Consider the following 14167-nt stretch of genomic DNA (forward strand, 5'->3'; position numbering starts at 1 on the left):
TGTTATTTTATAATAATTGCAATTTATGAATCAGCTATTTTATTTTTATACTGATATCGATGCCAGTGCTGATACCATGAGCTGTCAAATGAATATTAATAGCTTTAAAATTTGTTGACAAGAGTTTGTTGTACACACAAAGAAAATTAACATGACTGTCGAAACCAAAAACCACAGACTGCTAATATTAAATGACATTTTAATAGATTTATATCAAAATATATATTTTACATCAATTTCATTTTGTCAATTCGAGTTTAATTTTAATTTATTTGTTTTTAGATAAAATATTACCCTTGATTGATGAGTCAAAAATTAACAAATGAACTTTTGATAAAATGACTCCCGGAAAAATGATTTAATTGATTGTTCTTTCAGAAAAATTAAAATGACAATAAAAGATAAAATTTTTGTAATCTTTATTTGTTTGTTCTCAAGATAGTATCATGTGACAACAATATCATCTGTCGTATTGTTTTAAATTAGATCTCTATTTTCCCGACGATCAACAGGAACAACAAATTGTAAATTCTTCGATAAAGAAGAGAAATTCTTCTCGGGATTGAAAGAGTTGAACAGCAAACGAAGGAGTATACAGTGTCAGAGGACAATGGCAAGACGACACGTCTTTGTCGAATTTCAAAAGTCCTCGATATGCTCTCACGAACATAACTCTCAAGTGCTCGCAACCCGTACTAGCAAGATTGAGTTTCAAAGTGTATGGAATCATGCTCCAATTGAGAGTCGCCTTAAAACTTTTCCTACACGGAACTTATTCTTACGGATCCACTTTATAGTGAAACCCTTCGTCCTTCACCCGAGATCCTGTGTCCGTCGTTTTTATACTTGAATTCGCCGATTGTAAAATCAATACTCTGTACATAGCACGTTTACACGCATCCACACTTTTTATTATTTATTTATTTGGTATTGCTACTGAATTTTCGATACTAAATCATAAAAAATGTATGAATTTTGTTGTTAAAATAAAAGCAAGTTACTCGTCAAATACAAGCTCTAAAAATTTTATTGAAAGTCTTTTCACATCAAACTATTAACTTGTTTTCGTTACTCGCTAAATTTTACAGTCGACTAAAAATATAAAATATTTATTTAAACTTTTATAACGTATAAAAAATAAAATATACGACTTTATCTCAAAATATCATACACACATGAAAACTTTACTCAATTTATTTTCACGTCTCTTCAAAATTTTTTAGATAAATTTTATTCTGACAATCTAAAAATGCACCTTTTTTTTTATATTATAAATTTTTTTCAGATTCAAAATACGATCAGTAAAAAAAATAGCGCTAAAACAAAATTTTTAGATCCGTTTTCTTTGTTCTAATGTTGGCGATACGGGAAATGACGTACATAGAAGGCGCATAAGTAAGCGCGCGTAATTTGAAATAATATGAGCAGGTTTTAAGATTTTAAACGTATTTCTCAACAATTAAATAAATATTATTTATTTATTTCTAACAAAGTATTTTATTTATTTGTCAAGCTGTCGTTAAAAAGCAATTACTGTTTATAGATTAAAAAACAAAATCTAAAACTAATTCTTAGTTGGTTTTACTGGCAGTTAAAATTAATAAATTGTCATGATCGAAATGAATACCGAGCGATATTAAACAGATCGAGTCTCATGCTTTTGATTGCACTATAAACTAAAACTCTCTCTGTAGCACTTCCACCTTATGACCCAGCATGTAATCCGAGGCTGAGTGTATTGGTATTAATCTACAGATATTGTATGTCGTATACTGTATAAGTCATTAAATATGTGTATACTGGCAGGCGCATTCGAGTGATCAAGATGACTAGAAGACTCAGTTATCACGCGTGGATTACCGCATTCATCACTTTCAACGTCCTTTTGTTAACAACTTCAGCTTCCTATTCTGGGGATTTACCCGGTAAGCCGATTAAGATTATTTCAATACCGTTTCCACGCTCGCGCTCATATTTTAATAAAATGGCTTCATAATTTTAAACCACCGCTGTATAATCCAATCATTTTATTTAATTTATTATTTAGTATGTTATTTTATTCTTCAAATATTTATTCATAAGTTATAAGTTATAACGTGTGAATTTATGTGAAATGAAAAAATATTTTTTATTCTCAAATAAAATTTTTGTATAATTCATTTTGCATGACCTATCAGCTTTATATTTAGCTTGCGAATAAATGATTTCATGATACAATGCGTTGTATAAAAAACTTATGAATTTTACAGTATCTAATATGTTCCCTATGCATCGATGTATCAATAAATTAACCTCGCAAGTCAATATTTATAACTGGGACTTTTAGCAGCATTCAACTAGCTCTAAAATATTAATGCTCTTTTATTATTAACGACACAAAAACTTAATAGCATACAGCAGCACGAAAGTGGATTTTGCGAGTAGAATAAAATTATTTATATGTATTTAACTTTATTTCTTTATATATTAATTTATAAACAGTCTTAATGGAACAAAGTCAAGTATTAATAATATTTTTTAAAAAAATTAAACCGTCTATATCGGAATAAAATATTCTTTTTTTTTTTTGCACTGAAAGTGGGTCGACTTTTTACAATTCCTGATATATAACTTAGAAGTAAGACATTGACGTTAAGCTCCATGATATTGATTCCGCGGTACATAATACTATTTTCTTCGTAAATTTAAAGTCTAAAGAAGTTAAAGACGTTTTTTATGCTTATTTTTATTTTGTTGAAAATCTTCAATGATTAAAAAGTATCGAATTAAGTAAAAATAAAAAAATAAATGTTTTTTAGTTGAACTGAACAATTTTTAACTTCCCGCTAAGAAAATTGAAAATTTTCAAAAATCGGAAAGTTATTGGTTTTACCCCGTTTTTCGAAAATCAAGTTTTCATCAAATCTCGACGTTTTGAGGTCCTAGGAAGCTTCCCTGACTATTCCCGCGAGGGTGTCACTATGTCTGTATGTGTGTGTGTGTGTGTGTGTGTGTGTGTGTGTGTGTGTGTGTGTGTGTGTGTGTGTGTGTGTGTGTGTGTGTGTGTGTGTGTGTGTGTGTGTGTGTGTGTGTGTGTGTGTGTGTGTGTGTGTGTGTGTGTGTGTGTGTGTGTGTGTGTGGGTGGGTGTATGTATGTTTGGATGTATGTAAACCTCTCATAACTTTTGAACGGCTTGACCGATTTGATCGCGGTTGGTGCCATTCGAAAGGGTTCGACTAAACTTAGATTTTGAATACAATTTAGACCGATTCGGACCAATAGATTTTGAGAAATCTTAAAAAAACTGCGAAAAAAAATTTTTCCAAATGTGGTTTTTTTTTAATAACTTTTAAACGGCTCGACCGATCAATTCCAAAAACTAATCAGCTCTTATCAAAAAACCACGTCAATCGCCATCAATCTGGTCAAAATCGGTTGATTCGTTCGTGAGTTATCGTTGACGAAAGAAATCGAAAAGTGTTTTTTTCGAATTACACCGAAACTTCCGGTATTATCAATTTGTGTTGAAAATTGTATCATAGAATTCAAAAAACTGCGTCGAATGCCGCCAACCGCGTGAAAATCGGTTTATTCATTCAAAAGTTATTGCGGTTCGAAAATTCAAAAAATAGTGTTTTATTAAACTTATATCAGACTTTTGAGCTCGGAGAGCTCAAAACTACACAAAAATTATATTTTTGAGCTCTTCGAACTCAAAATTGTAATACGTGCAATTTTGAGCGCTTAATTACGAAAGTAGTGGGAAGTTGCAGGGATGGCCTTCAGGGTCAACCGCTTTCCTAATTTTTTTTAATAAAAAATTTCGTTATACAAGAAAAAGACTATAGGATGAAACAGGGAGGTAATAAAAATAAATCAAGTGGCAAAAACGTGCGAACGTAAAATTATGACACGTTAGCAATTGCGAAAAGGTTGTCAAGTGTGAAACACTACAATGTACGAGAATTTCGCTCTACCAAGAGACGAAGAGTTTAAAATTATAAAAGTGGATAACAAACTAAAGTGAGCTCGACTGGCGTGGGTGTAGAAGTGAAGTACTGTACCTGATTACAAAGCCTTTATTGTTGGCGGCAATTAAATATCTCGATAGCACTTCACTGAATAGAACAGATTCAATAAAATTGATAAATAAAAAATAAAAGGTTACTTTACTGTTACAATTTGACAGCAATAAAATTCTAATAGATTTTTATCGATGTATTTAGTTACTTTTATTTTTAGAATATAAATTTTCATGAATGCTAATATTTAAAGACATTTACGGGTGATTGATATATTGGAGCGATTGATTGCCCTTTGCTATTCACTTTTCACTTGGGTCTGACGTTAAATTTTCTTATTCCCCTGAGTCGTGTCCTCACGTACCGCTCTTTCGAGAGATCACGATTCGCTCAATAAAAACTCGTTTGCACAGCTGTAAAAGACTCTACAGGGAAGAACCTTCTTAACAATTAAACTCTCTCAAATATTTATTCAATTAGACGGCGAAGAATTATTCACGGTCCAGATAATTTTCATCTTTAGTTTAGTTTAATTAATTATTCTGTTTCAGAATTTGTCGAGTCGAGACAGTTGAGGAGAAATTTAGCAAACTCGAAATTCAAAAATCACTTGGATTGGCTGAAGAATCACACTTTGAAGCCTTTGGAGGAGAGTGAGGGTACTAAGTAAGATTTTTAATTTTTTTTAATAAATAAAATTATAAAAAAAAAAAGCAGACTAAATAAATTTTGTATTTTTGATCCTTTAGGCCTCCACCAGTATGGGAAAAAGAAATAAAAATCCAAATTAACGAACCGGACAAAGAACACGAAGCATGGGAAAAAGAAATGAAAGAACTAACGCAGAAACAATTAAAAAAATGGCAAACAATCGATGAAAAGAGTATCGAAGACACCACTGCTGAATCTAAAGATGAATCAGGTGTAAAATCAGAGGTGAATTTATCGGAAATAGATTTTTCTTCTCGCTATAAACCGACAGAGGGTGAAGGAAGCCGACGAACTTTCAGCACGAAATTTGACTTTGAAAAATTCTATAATTCTTCTTCCAAGTCAGGAGCTCCTCAAGCCACCGGGTTAACCCGAGATGAAAGAATTGAGTTGAAGAAGCAAAGTGGTCGGTGGGGCATGAGTATGAAAAATCCCCCGGCGGGTTTTTTAGCCGCGGTATCAAGGGCCGATGATAGAGACGAGAATAAATTCAAAGAAATCCAAGCCCGTCCCGGCTCAGGAACGACAGGAGTAAAAAAAAATAAAATCCCAAAAATAAATCGGTGGGATGAAGGGGACCTACAGGAACCTGGGAATGAGGCAATGGAGGAGGGGGTGGAAGCCGAGGTCGAGGATAACAAGTTGTCGGAGCCGGGGACAAATTTTTCAAGCGATCGGTGGGGCATGAGCGTAACCTCCCCGCCGTCAACATTCCTCCGGGAAATATTATCCAATCACATTCGACCGATTTCTGCTAATAATTCTGATTCTGGATCTGGATTATCTTCTCCCGAGTTTACTGACTCTGCAGTCGGTAAAGTGCTGACGCACAAAACACTTGATTTTGATTTTGATAACTTTAAGAAAGACGTGAAGACGGGAAATGCTAATCGAGCAATTACCGATAATAAATTAAAGAAAACAAGGCCGCTAATGCCGATTTTCTTTATCGGCCCGAGTTTTTGGTCTCTGGAATTGCCTGGTGATTTAAGGCAACCACTTGGAATTATTCCAAACGAGTTAACACCCTGGGAAAAAAATAAAGTTGGTGATAAAGAGAATAGAGATAGAGAGAAGGAAAAGGGGACTCTGACAAGTTCATTGGAAAATATTCATTTAATGAATACCAAAATAATTATCGGGGAAGTGGGCAACGCGGAAGTCAGCAAGCTGGAAAATTACGAAAACGAGAATCGAGATAATAATGAGGGTGATAATGATAATTAATTAAATGGTGGTTAGATATTTAAATATTTGAGTGTAATAAATAAAATGTTTGACTAACTGATTAAAAATTTTTATAAATAATAATAATAATAATAATATATTAATTATTTAACTCGTGAAATTTTACAGATGACAAATTTCGATTTCATATTTTATTAAGAAAAAATATACATGCTAGAAAAAAGCAAAAATTTTAAATGCAAAATTTTGTAACACCTCCCCACTTGAAATAGTCATCATCGTTTTTAAATGCCAGACGTTTTAAAAAAAAATTTTTTTAAAAATAATATAAAATAAAAAGTGTTACTATTTACTGAAAAGTGCGAATGAAAAAAGCTGTTGAATAATAAGTAGGGTTAATAAATTAAAAAAGCGTTTTAATAAAGTAATCAGACTAGAACTCCGTAATGCCGGGTTGAATAAACATGTCTTTGGTTATTTATGAATCAAAGGTGAAAAATAGTTATAATAATAATAATAATAATAATAATAAAAATATAAGTTTTTATGAACAGAAAATATTTGTTCATAAAGGATATGAAGAAAGCTTAAAAGATTCACGCTAATGCGCTTCGTTAATCCCCAGACATTTTGATGTTACAGAGAGCAAATACTTAATTTCCTATTCAGAGCAGACGTAATCCAGGTCTTAGCCTCTAACTGTGACCGCTGACAGTATATAGAGCTGCGCTATATAGCCCATAGTATATAGTATATAGAGCGTAGAGCTGAAGCGTATGACTCTTTCTATCTGGTATCCAGCAGATCTACTACTGCTGCAAGTACCGCTGCTACATTTTCTATTTTCTTTGAGCATCGCAATATCGCTCGTATTTTTGACTCACATATATACTCTACTGTACTCAGCTTTTTTCCTACTATCTTGCTTTTTTTCGACGTACGTGGAAAAGCTCAAATAGGATATTAAAGCAGTTGGGGAAGGCTTGTGATAAGCACACAATAAAATATCTTTTTTTTTTTTGGATGTCATACCCAAAATTGTTAATGAAAATTTTTTTATTTCGTCTTACGGATTTATAGCACTTCAAAATTCATTTTTCATTTGCCAGCGTTCATTTTTTTTTTATAATCAATTTTAATTTTTTAAAGTTTGTAAATAGCTTCAAAAATTGAAATTAAAAATATTTTTTATCAGTAAAAATAAATGATTTATTTAGTAAATGTGGAAAAAAAAATAAAAGTGTTTTGATTTCACCAATAATCCATACGACTCGGTCAAGTTTTATCAGCGTATTTTATAAGTCGAAGCATCGCAATAACTGTTAGTATTATTACTTAAACTCTTATTAGAATCGGAATTTAAACATTTAAATAGTTTCCGACTGGCCGCATAATTACGTTAGTCGGTAAGCTCTATAAAACCCAGACTTTCGACTATAAGTAAATATATTTTCAGTGCATTTACGTTTTTTTTTTTTTTTTAGTGATTACAAAAAAGTAAATTAAGCATAACGTGTTTTTTTCTATCGCGTGAAGAAATTGCTTTTTTAAGTTCCGTAAATCAAATATCATAAAAAACAACTTTAAACAGAACAGATTGCACATAAAATGAAATTGCCTATCAAAGAAATGAGGAAAATGTTAAACTTTTTGTTTACTTTAGACGATAAAGCGATTGCCGATAAAACTTAGAATTTAACTCTATTTTATTTATTTATTTCTTCGCTTTTAAATAATTATTATGTTCATAAAGCAAGCGTAACTTCAAGAGATTAATATGTCGGTTTAATTTTACGGGTCAAGTGAAGTTTTGGCCTAAAAATGGAAAATTAGTTTTTGTTCGTATTTTAGTAGTTATTTCGATATTGAAGATAAAATACCAAGTTAAATATTTTACTTCATTTAATTGATTCTACACGGAAAGATTAAAATCCGACTGGTTCGTGTTCTGCACCAGACTCAGTCGTGTGCAGGTTACTTTGCCCGGATTTTGGTGCATCACCCGACTGAGTCTGGTGCAGAACACGACTCAGTCTGGTCCGCACACGACTCACTCTGGTGCGCACACGACTCAGTCGGGTGATGCACCAGAATCCGTGCAAAGTAACCCGCACACGACTGAGTCTGGTGCAGAACACGAACCAGTCGGGTTTTAATCTTTCTGTGTATATTTTAATTTAAAATGTATGAATATTTTCCGACTTTGTCTTTATGATAAATTAAATTTAATATTTACCTACAAATGTAATTAAAATTATTTTTTAGTCAAAAAAGTCAAAAATATTAAGCTTCATATTTATTAAAAAAAATTAATTTCAAGTTTTTATTTATTCAAAAATAAAAATATAAACTTAAAAAAAATTTCTTTCGCTATTTATTCATACACTTCCATATTCATTTTTCATCTAAAAATAAATTGTGATAATAAAATAACAGAATAAATTTTTATATGTTTAATTTATTTATTCATCTGTGTCTATCACAAAAATAAATAAATAAAATCTAAAATTGGATTGTTTATGAAACATAAAAATCTGCCTAGCGTTTAAATGAAATTTCAACAGAGTCAATTAATATTTATTATCTCACGTCATTAAATAAAATTTTTCACTAACTAAAAATTGATTTGCAAAGAATCATAATCCAAAATACAAACAGTATTAAATCTGATAGTTACTCGTTGAGCCGGACTGGTATAAATTAAATTTATCGTTCGATTTCTATCATCCAATTAAACCAAATTATTCTGATCAATGAGCGTAAATGCTTCTAAGCCTAATCTCACCTCGATTAGTTCTTGTAATACAAAAACTTTTAATCAAACAATAAATAACAATTTATTATTAAATAGCCTTAGAATCAATGAGCTGGTATTTAACAGTCAATTATTTATCGAGTAATTACTGTCTTTTTAAAGTAACATGGCTATCGCGCCATTAAAAACTTCGACTGTTATCAACACTTGTAATTGTGACGGAAATTAATCAAGTGTTTATTGCTCTTACTTTTCACGAGCCATTAAAACACTGAGGTAAATTATAAAAACTTATAATAATCATAATAATTGATTCTTGTTAAGTAGGGCGGTTTATTTCAGCACGAATCACTCAATCGATTTTTACTTATGAAGCGATAAAAAAAAAATTCAGGTAGTTGCGGTATGATATTCGCGTCCAAAAAGATACGAGTGAATTAGTGTTTAAAAAACGAGGACATATGAAAGATCAAAGTAATGTTCTTCTCATTCAGAACAATGAGAATTCATAGCAAGTACTTTGAAATGTTGAAATTTGCATTGGAATGATATGATACGAGATCGATCCTCGTTTTTGCTTTTTTAATTGCTGTAATAAATTCACAAAGACAAAGAAATGTTTGATCCAGTATTATTATTGTCGCTGATGAATTAACACCCTTTTTTAATATTATTATTATTGTTATCACTCACTTTGACATTCACATAAATGGAAAATTAATTTTTGAAACTGTTTTTCAAAGTGACAACGGATTATATGGAGAATTCATGAAGAATTTTAATTGAAATTATAGATTTACATTATTCCTGGTAGAGCATTTTAATTTAATTTATTTTTTTCTTTTATTATTTTTTCTATTTAAATTATTGAGGTAGAAAATAAAATTTTTTATTGAGTTTAAATGAAATTGGTTAAGTGACAGTAAGACTCGTTAGCGCGTGGAACTTTATCGCGTCGTTTTACACCAGTAAAAAACAATTGAATGGTGAAATTACAAAGGAACAGTGGCATCACTTCGCAACAGAAATTATAGACTTGTGTCAAAAATTTACACCTACACTATTGTTGATTGACTTTTGTATAATTTATTGAATTTATTATACTTTAATTAATTTAAAAAAGTAATTAGGTGAGGGTGGGGTATAATGGCCCCTTGGGGTATAACGGCCCCCTTCAAAATTTGGTCAAAAAATATTTTTTTTTTTTTTTTACCAAATTATCATAAATTTGATATATTTATATATTTTTGAGCTAATATATTATACCTGGGATATAACGGCCCCCCATCAAAAAAAATTTTTTTTTTTACCAAATTATTGCAAAATTATTAAAAAATTATTTTTTTCACCAAACTTTATTTTCAAATAAAGTCTCAAATGTAAATTATTTACAATTATTAAATTATTTATTATTTATATTATTAAATCCTAAGAAAATTATTAATTGTTTGATTAGTTATGATAAATTTTCATAAAACGTAACAAAATTAAAATGCTTAAACAAAACATTAAATGTAAATTATTGACAATTAATAAATTATATATTTTATATTATTAAATCGTAAGAAAATTATTAATGTTAGATTATTTATAATAAATTTTAATAAAACGTAACAAAATTAAAATCTTTTAACAAAACATCAAATGTAAATTATTTACAATTAATAAATTATCTATTTTATATTATTAAATCCGAAGAAAATTATTAATTGTTAGATTATTTAAAATAAATTTTCATAAAACTTAAAAAAATTAAAATCTTTGAACAATACATTAAATGTAAATTATTTACAATTATTAAATTATTGATTATTATTAATGATGAATTTTCAAAAACGTAACAATATTAATATTTTAAAATTAAGTCTCAAATGTAAATTATTTACAATTAATTAATAATTTTTCACAATAGTGACAAATATATTCCTCATATATATATATATATATATATATATATATATATATATATATATATATATATATATATATATATATATATTCCTATATATTCCTATATATTCTTCAGAATAATCTTCATTGATTCTCCCACAGGAATCTTTTACGTTTCAGCGGCAATTTCAAATTTAAACTTAGCAGGAGTATGATGATTTTCATGGCAATTGAAAAACCATTATAATTATAATTATTTTTTAGAAAATAAAAGAGGTTAAGGGCGGAAAGAAACGAGGTGCATCAGGTATAGCAGTTATTTTTCGAATGATTATGAAATCTAGAAAGTGATAAAAATAAGGAAATACTTTTATATTTTTCAAACTATTTTTAATGGTGGAAAAAAAATTTTTTTTGTATCATTTTTTGGTGGGGGCCGTTATGCCCCAAAAAAAATTTTTTTTTTTACCATTTTTTGTTGGGGGCCGTTATGCCCCAAAAAAAAAAAATTTTTTTTCAAGAATTTTTCCAAAATTTTGGTAAATTCGTTCATCGTAGAGCCAAGGTAAACTAATAAGATGTTAAAAAACCACAAAAAGTAATAAGCGGCTTAGGGGGACCGCTCTGCCCCACCCTCCCCTATACAACTAATATTTTATCATCTAATTAAATTAGCAATAATTAAGTTCAAAATCTACCATAATTGCCAGGCGGAAAGTCTGTTAACTTCTTTGTTCTTTTTTTTTAAAAAAAAGTATCAACTAAACAAGTGAAATCCTGGAGAGAGAACCGTTGTCCGACGATGAAACTACCGATAAATTTGCAATTTGGTGAGTAGAATGGCGTAAGGCCATACCATGAAGGTTCCAGTCTGTTCAATGAAACTTTTAATGGGAATACCAACAAAAGTTTGAGTTTGGAAAGCTCCAGTAGGTGTAAATGTGGGTACCCAATTGAACTAGAGTTCTCTGTGAAAGGGGACATACCTCTCTTTCCCATTTCCGTCACCCGTATAGCTCCTATCGTCAGTTTTCAAACGATTTTACGGGCACTCGAATGTACTAATTACAATAATTTAAATTTAACTATGTAAAAATGACAACGAGATCTGCAATCCCACTGAGTCAACTAACATATTAATAATAAAGTAATTAAAAATAACTTCACCACGATAATTAAAACCCAGGCTATTCCGGCATCTCATTAATGTTAATTAAATTAACTACATTACACATTTTCAATTCACCGTTCAATGAATTATTTTATACCGACATATCGACTACTAATTATTTACTTCTACACTCTATATTTATTTATCTGTCAATAATTACATTATATTATCAATTAATTAATTTTGTTCAATTAGTATATTTATATTTATATTTACCCTTCACTCATCTCGATTTTTCTACCGACTGAAACCCTTTCAATCAATTCTATTTAATACACAATGCTTCTGTAACAGCCACGCATAATATCGATTTGATCAGCAGGATATCCAGTTACTCGATCCAATTATTAATAAAAAACAAACTCAAAAATAATGAAAGAAATAATGGGCGAATAGTGTTTTAATAACAAAGAATGAGGAGTAAGAGGCGGGGAACGAGGAGCGGAAAAAGATTTGTCCGATCCGAACGCAGCCCGGCTATCATCGGATATATCTTGCAATTAGTCCCCTTGTTTAAATAAAACAACCGTACAAATGTATTTATCTACGGCTTTCATGGCTAGCGTGCAGCAGATTGTGATAATAGTGCTTGAAGCGAAACTTGGAACGTTAAAAAATTCAATAACAACATGCTCGAAAATGTTTTCACAAATTTACACCTACATGTGATTGTGGTTACTGTTTGTAATTTAAAGTTTCATATGGAAATCACAACTCAGTTGTGTTATTTTATAAATATGGGCATAAAATATTGATTGAGTCGGCAGTTGCTGTTCGACAGTTGATGGTTAATGGTAATGGTTGATAGTGAAAAATAAAATTCATTTATGTTGACTCTGAACGCCGAACGCTGTTAGGATCTCTGGATTCTGGATATATGAACAAAAGTAACCATTTTAATTGGTATTGAATGCGGTTTTGAATTTCACTCATATATTGTTTGTAAATACGGATCCGAATGATTGCGATTCTGCAATTGTTATTGTTCAGTGAACTCCTATCTATTTCCCAAATAGATGGTGAGTGTTGATTTATCATTAATGATTAAATAAATTCGTTCTACGATAACGAGGATATTGTTCATATTTTATGTTTTTTATTTTTCAGTTTATTGCCTGGAAGAGGCGGTGGATGTCCAACCAATGCCGTCTCCGTTATTAAATTCCGCCCAAAGCCAAAAGAGTCTTGACAGCGATGGGAGACGTTATTTTGAAAACAGAAATGATTTTCCGGGGTTTGCAGCTCAGGCTATTACTGAAGAAACTGATGTCTTTAATGGACAGCTCAATACTAATGTCAACATGAATTCTAACACCAGGGTCCCGTGGATTAAAGTAGGTCTTAGTTTGATAATTATCATTATGATTGATAAAGAACTTGAGTTTCATGTTAATCTGTAGCAAAAGGGGAGAAATAAGCTGAGAAGAAGGCGAGGAGGGTTTAGAAAAAGGCGACTCATGAACGATGCAAAGAGGAAACAAGGCTTGAAGCAAATGGTTCAGGTGGTTGTACCAAGGAGTGCATTGTCTCAGTCTTCTGTTACTTTTGATACCAATGCAGTCAAAGATGTAAGTGTTTTTTGGTTATTTATTGAAGAGAATTTTAACTTTACTTTTGATGAATTTTGTCTTGGAAATTTTGGTTCAAAAAATTTTTTGATTATTATTAGAGATCTATTCTCAAATTCTTTGTTTAAGTAATGGAGAATTTAAGCTTTGAAAGGAAACAGAAAAATTTATTACGTTATAAAGGTTTTCAAAGTAATAAAGTTTTACTGTATTTAAACTTTTTAAATATATATTGGAGCTCGAGAATTTGGACTCTATTTTTTAAGGATAAAATTAATTATTGAAGTTAATGGAACAAAGTTATTAAATTCAAAAGTTGTAACTTTTAAATTAAATACTAATGTCTTAATTCCAATAATTCCAATCTCGGAAGTTTATATTTTCCCAAAGCTTTCAAAATTAATTACCCAACTTCTTATTAAATCCATATTAGTAATAATAACTTTGATGGCCATTTTCCTTCTGACATAAATGATAAGCACTCAAAATTTTCCATCAGAAATCCTTCAACCCCATTATTAAATTGATTCAAGTAATAACTTTGCTAATTGAATAAAATAATTGAATTAAATCCAGAACGGAAGACGGACCAAAACGAAATGCCCTGACAGCAGCGAAGAAGAAGATCTAGACACGGATTCACCGAACGAGTGTAACTGTAACATTGGCAGTAAAATTTTACGACAGATAAGACAGCTAAGGTACCAGTTGGACGTCATGGAGAACCTCGTCTACGATAATTTAAGTTTTGACGACGAGTCTTGATGTTAAATCATCAATCAATCTTAAATAAATAAACAATCATTGCTATGAATAATAATAATAACATTCTTAGTTGGTTTTTCTTGTTTATATTCCCCAAAATAACTCATAGAAGATCAA

General features: G+C 30.4%; 3 protein-coding genes across 4 annotated transcripts in view; 2 read left to right on the plus strand and 1 right to left on the minus strand.

Annotated features, from left to right (window-relative positions):
• The window catches only part of LOC123274987, a 231691-nt gene that overhangs the window by 116912 nt on the left and 100612 nt on the right, over positions 1-14167 (minus strand). The gene's annotated exons all lie outside the window — the stretch shown is intronic.
• On the plus strand, positions 1603-5963 carry LOC123274988. Its single transcript, XM_044742835.1, has 3 exons — positions 1603-1925; positions 4554-4668; positions 4752-5963. The coding sequence occupies exons 1-3, from the start codon at positions 1826-1828 to the stop codon at positions 5938-5940; spliced, it is 1404 nt and encodes a 467-aa protein (XP_044598770.1). The 5' UTR covers positions 1603-1825; the 3' UTR covers positions 5941-5963.
• On the plus strand, positions 11979-14108 carry LOC123274989. Its single transcript, XM_044742836.1, has 4 exons — positions 11979-12736; positions 12825-13051; positions 13118-13285; positions 13862-14108. The coding sequence occupies exons 1-4, from the start codon at positions 12676-12678 to the stop codon at positions 14048-14050; spliced, it is 645 nt and encodes a 214-aa protein (XP_044598771.1). The 5' UTR covers positions 11979-12675; the 3' UTR covers positions 14051-14108.

The sequence above is a fragment of the Cotesia glomerata genome, linkage group LG1 (assembly GCF_020080835.1).
Source record: "Cotesia glomerata isolate CgM1 linkage group LG1, MPM_Cglom_v2.3, whole genome shotgun sequence".
In the NCBI taxonomy this organism is placed as follows: domain Eukaryota; kingdom Metazoa; phylum Arthropoda; class Insecta; order Hymenoptera; family Braconidae; genus Cotesia; species Cotesia glomerata.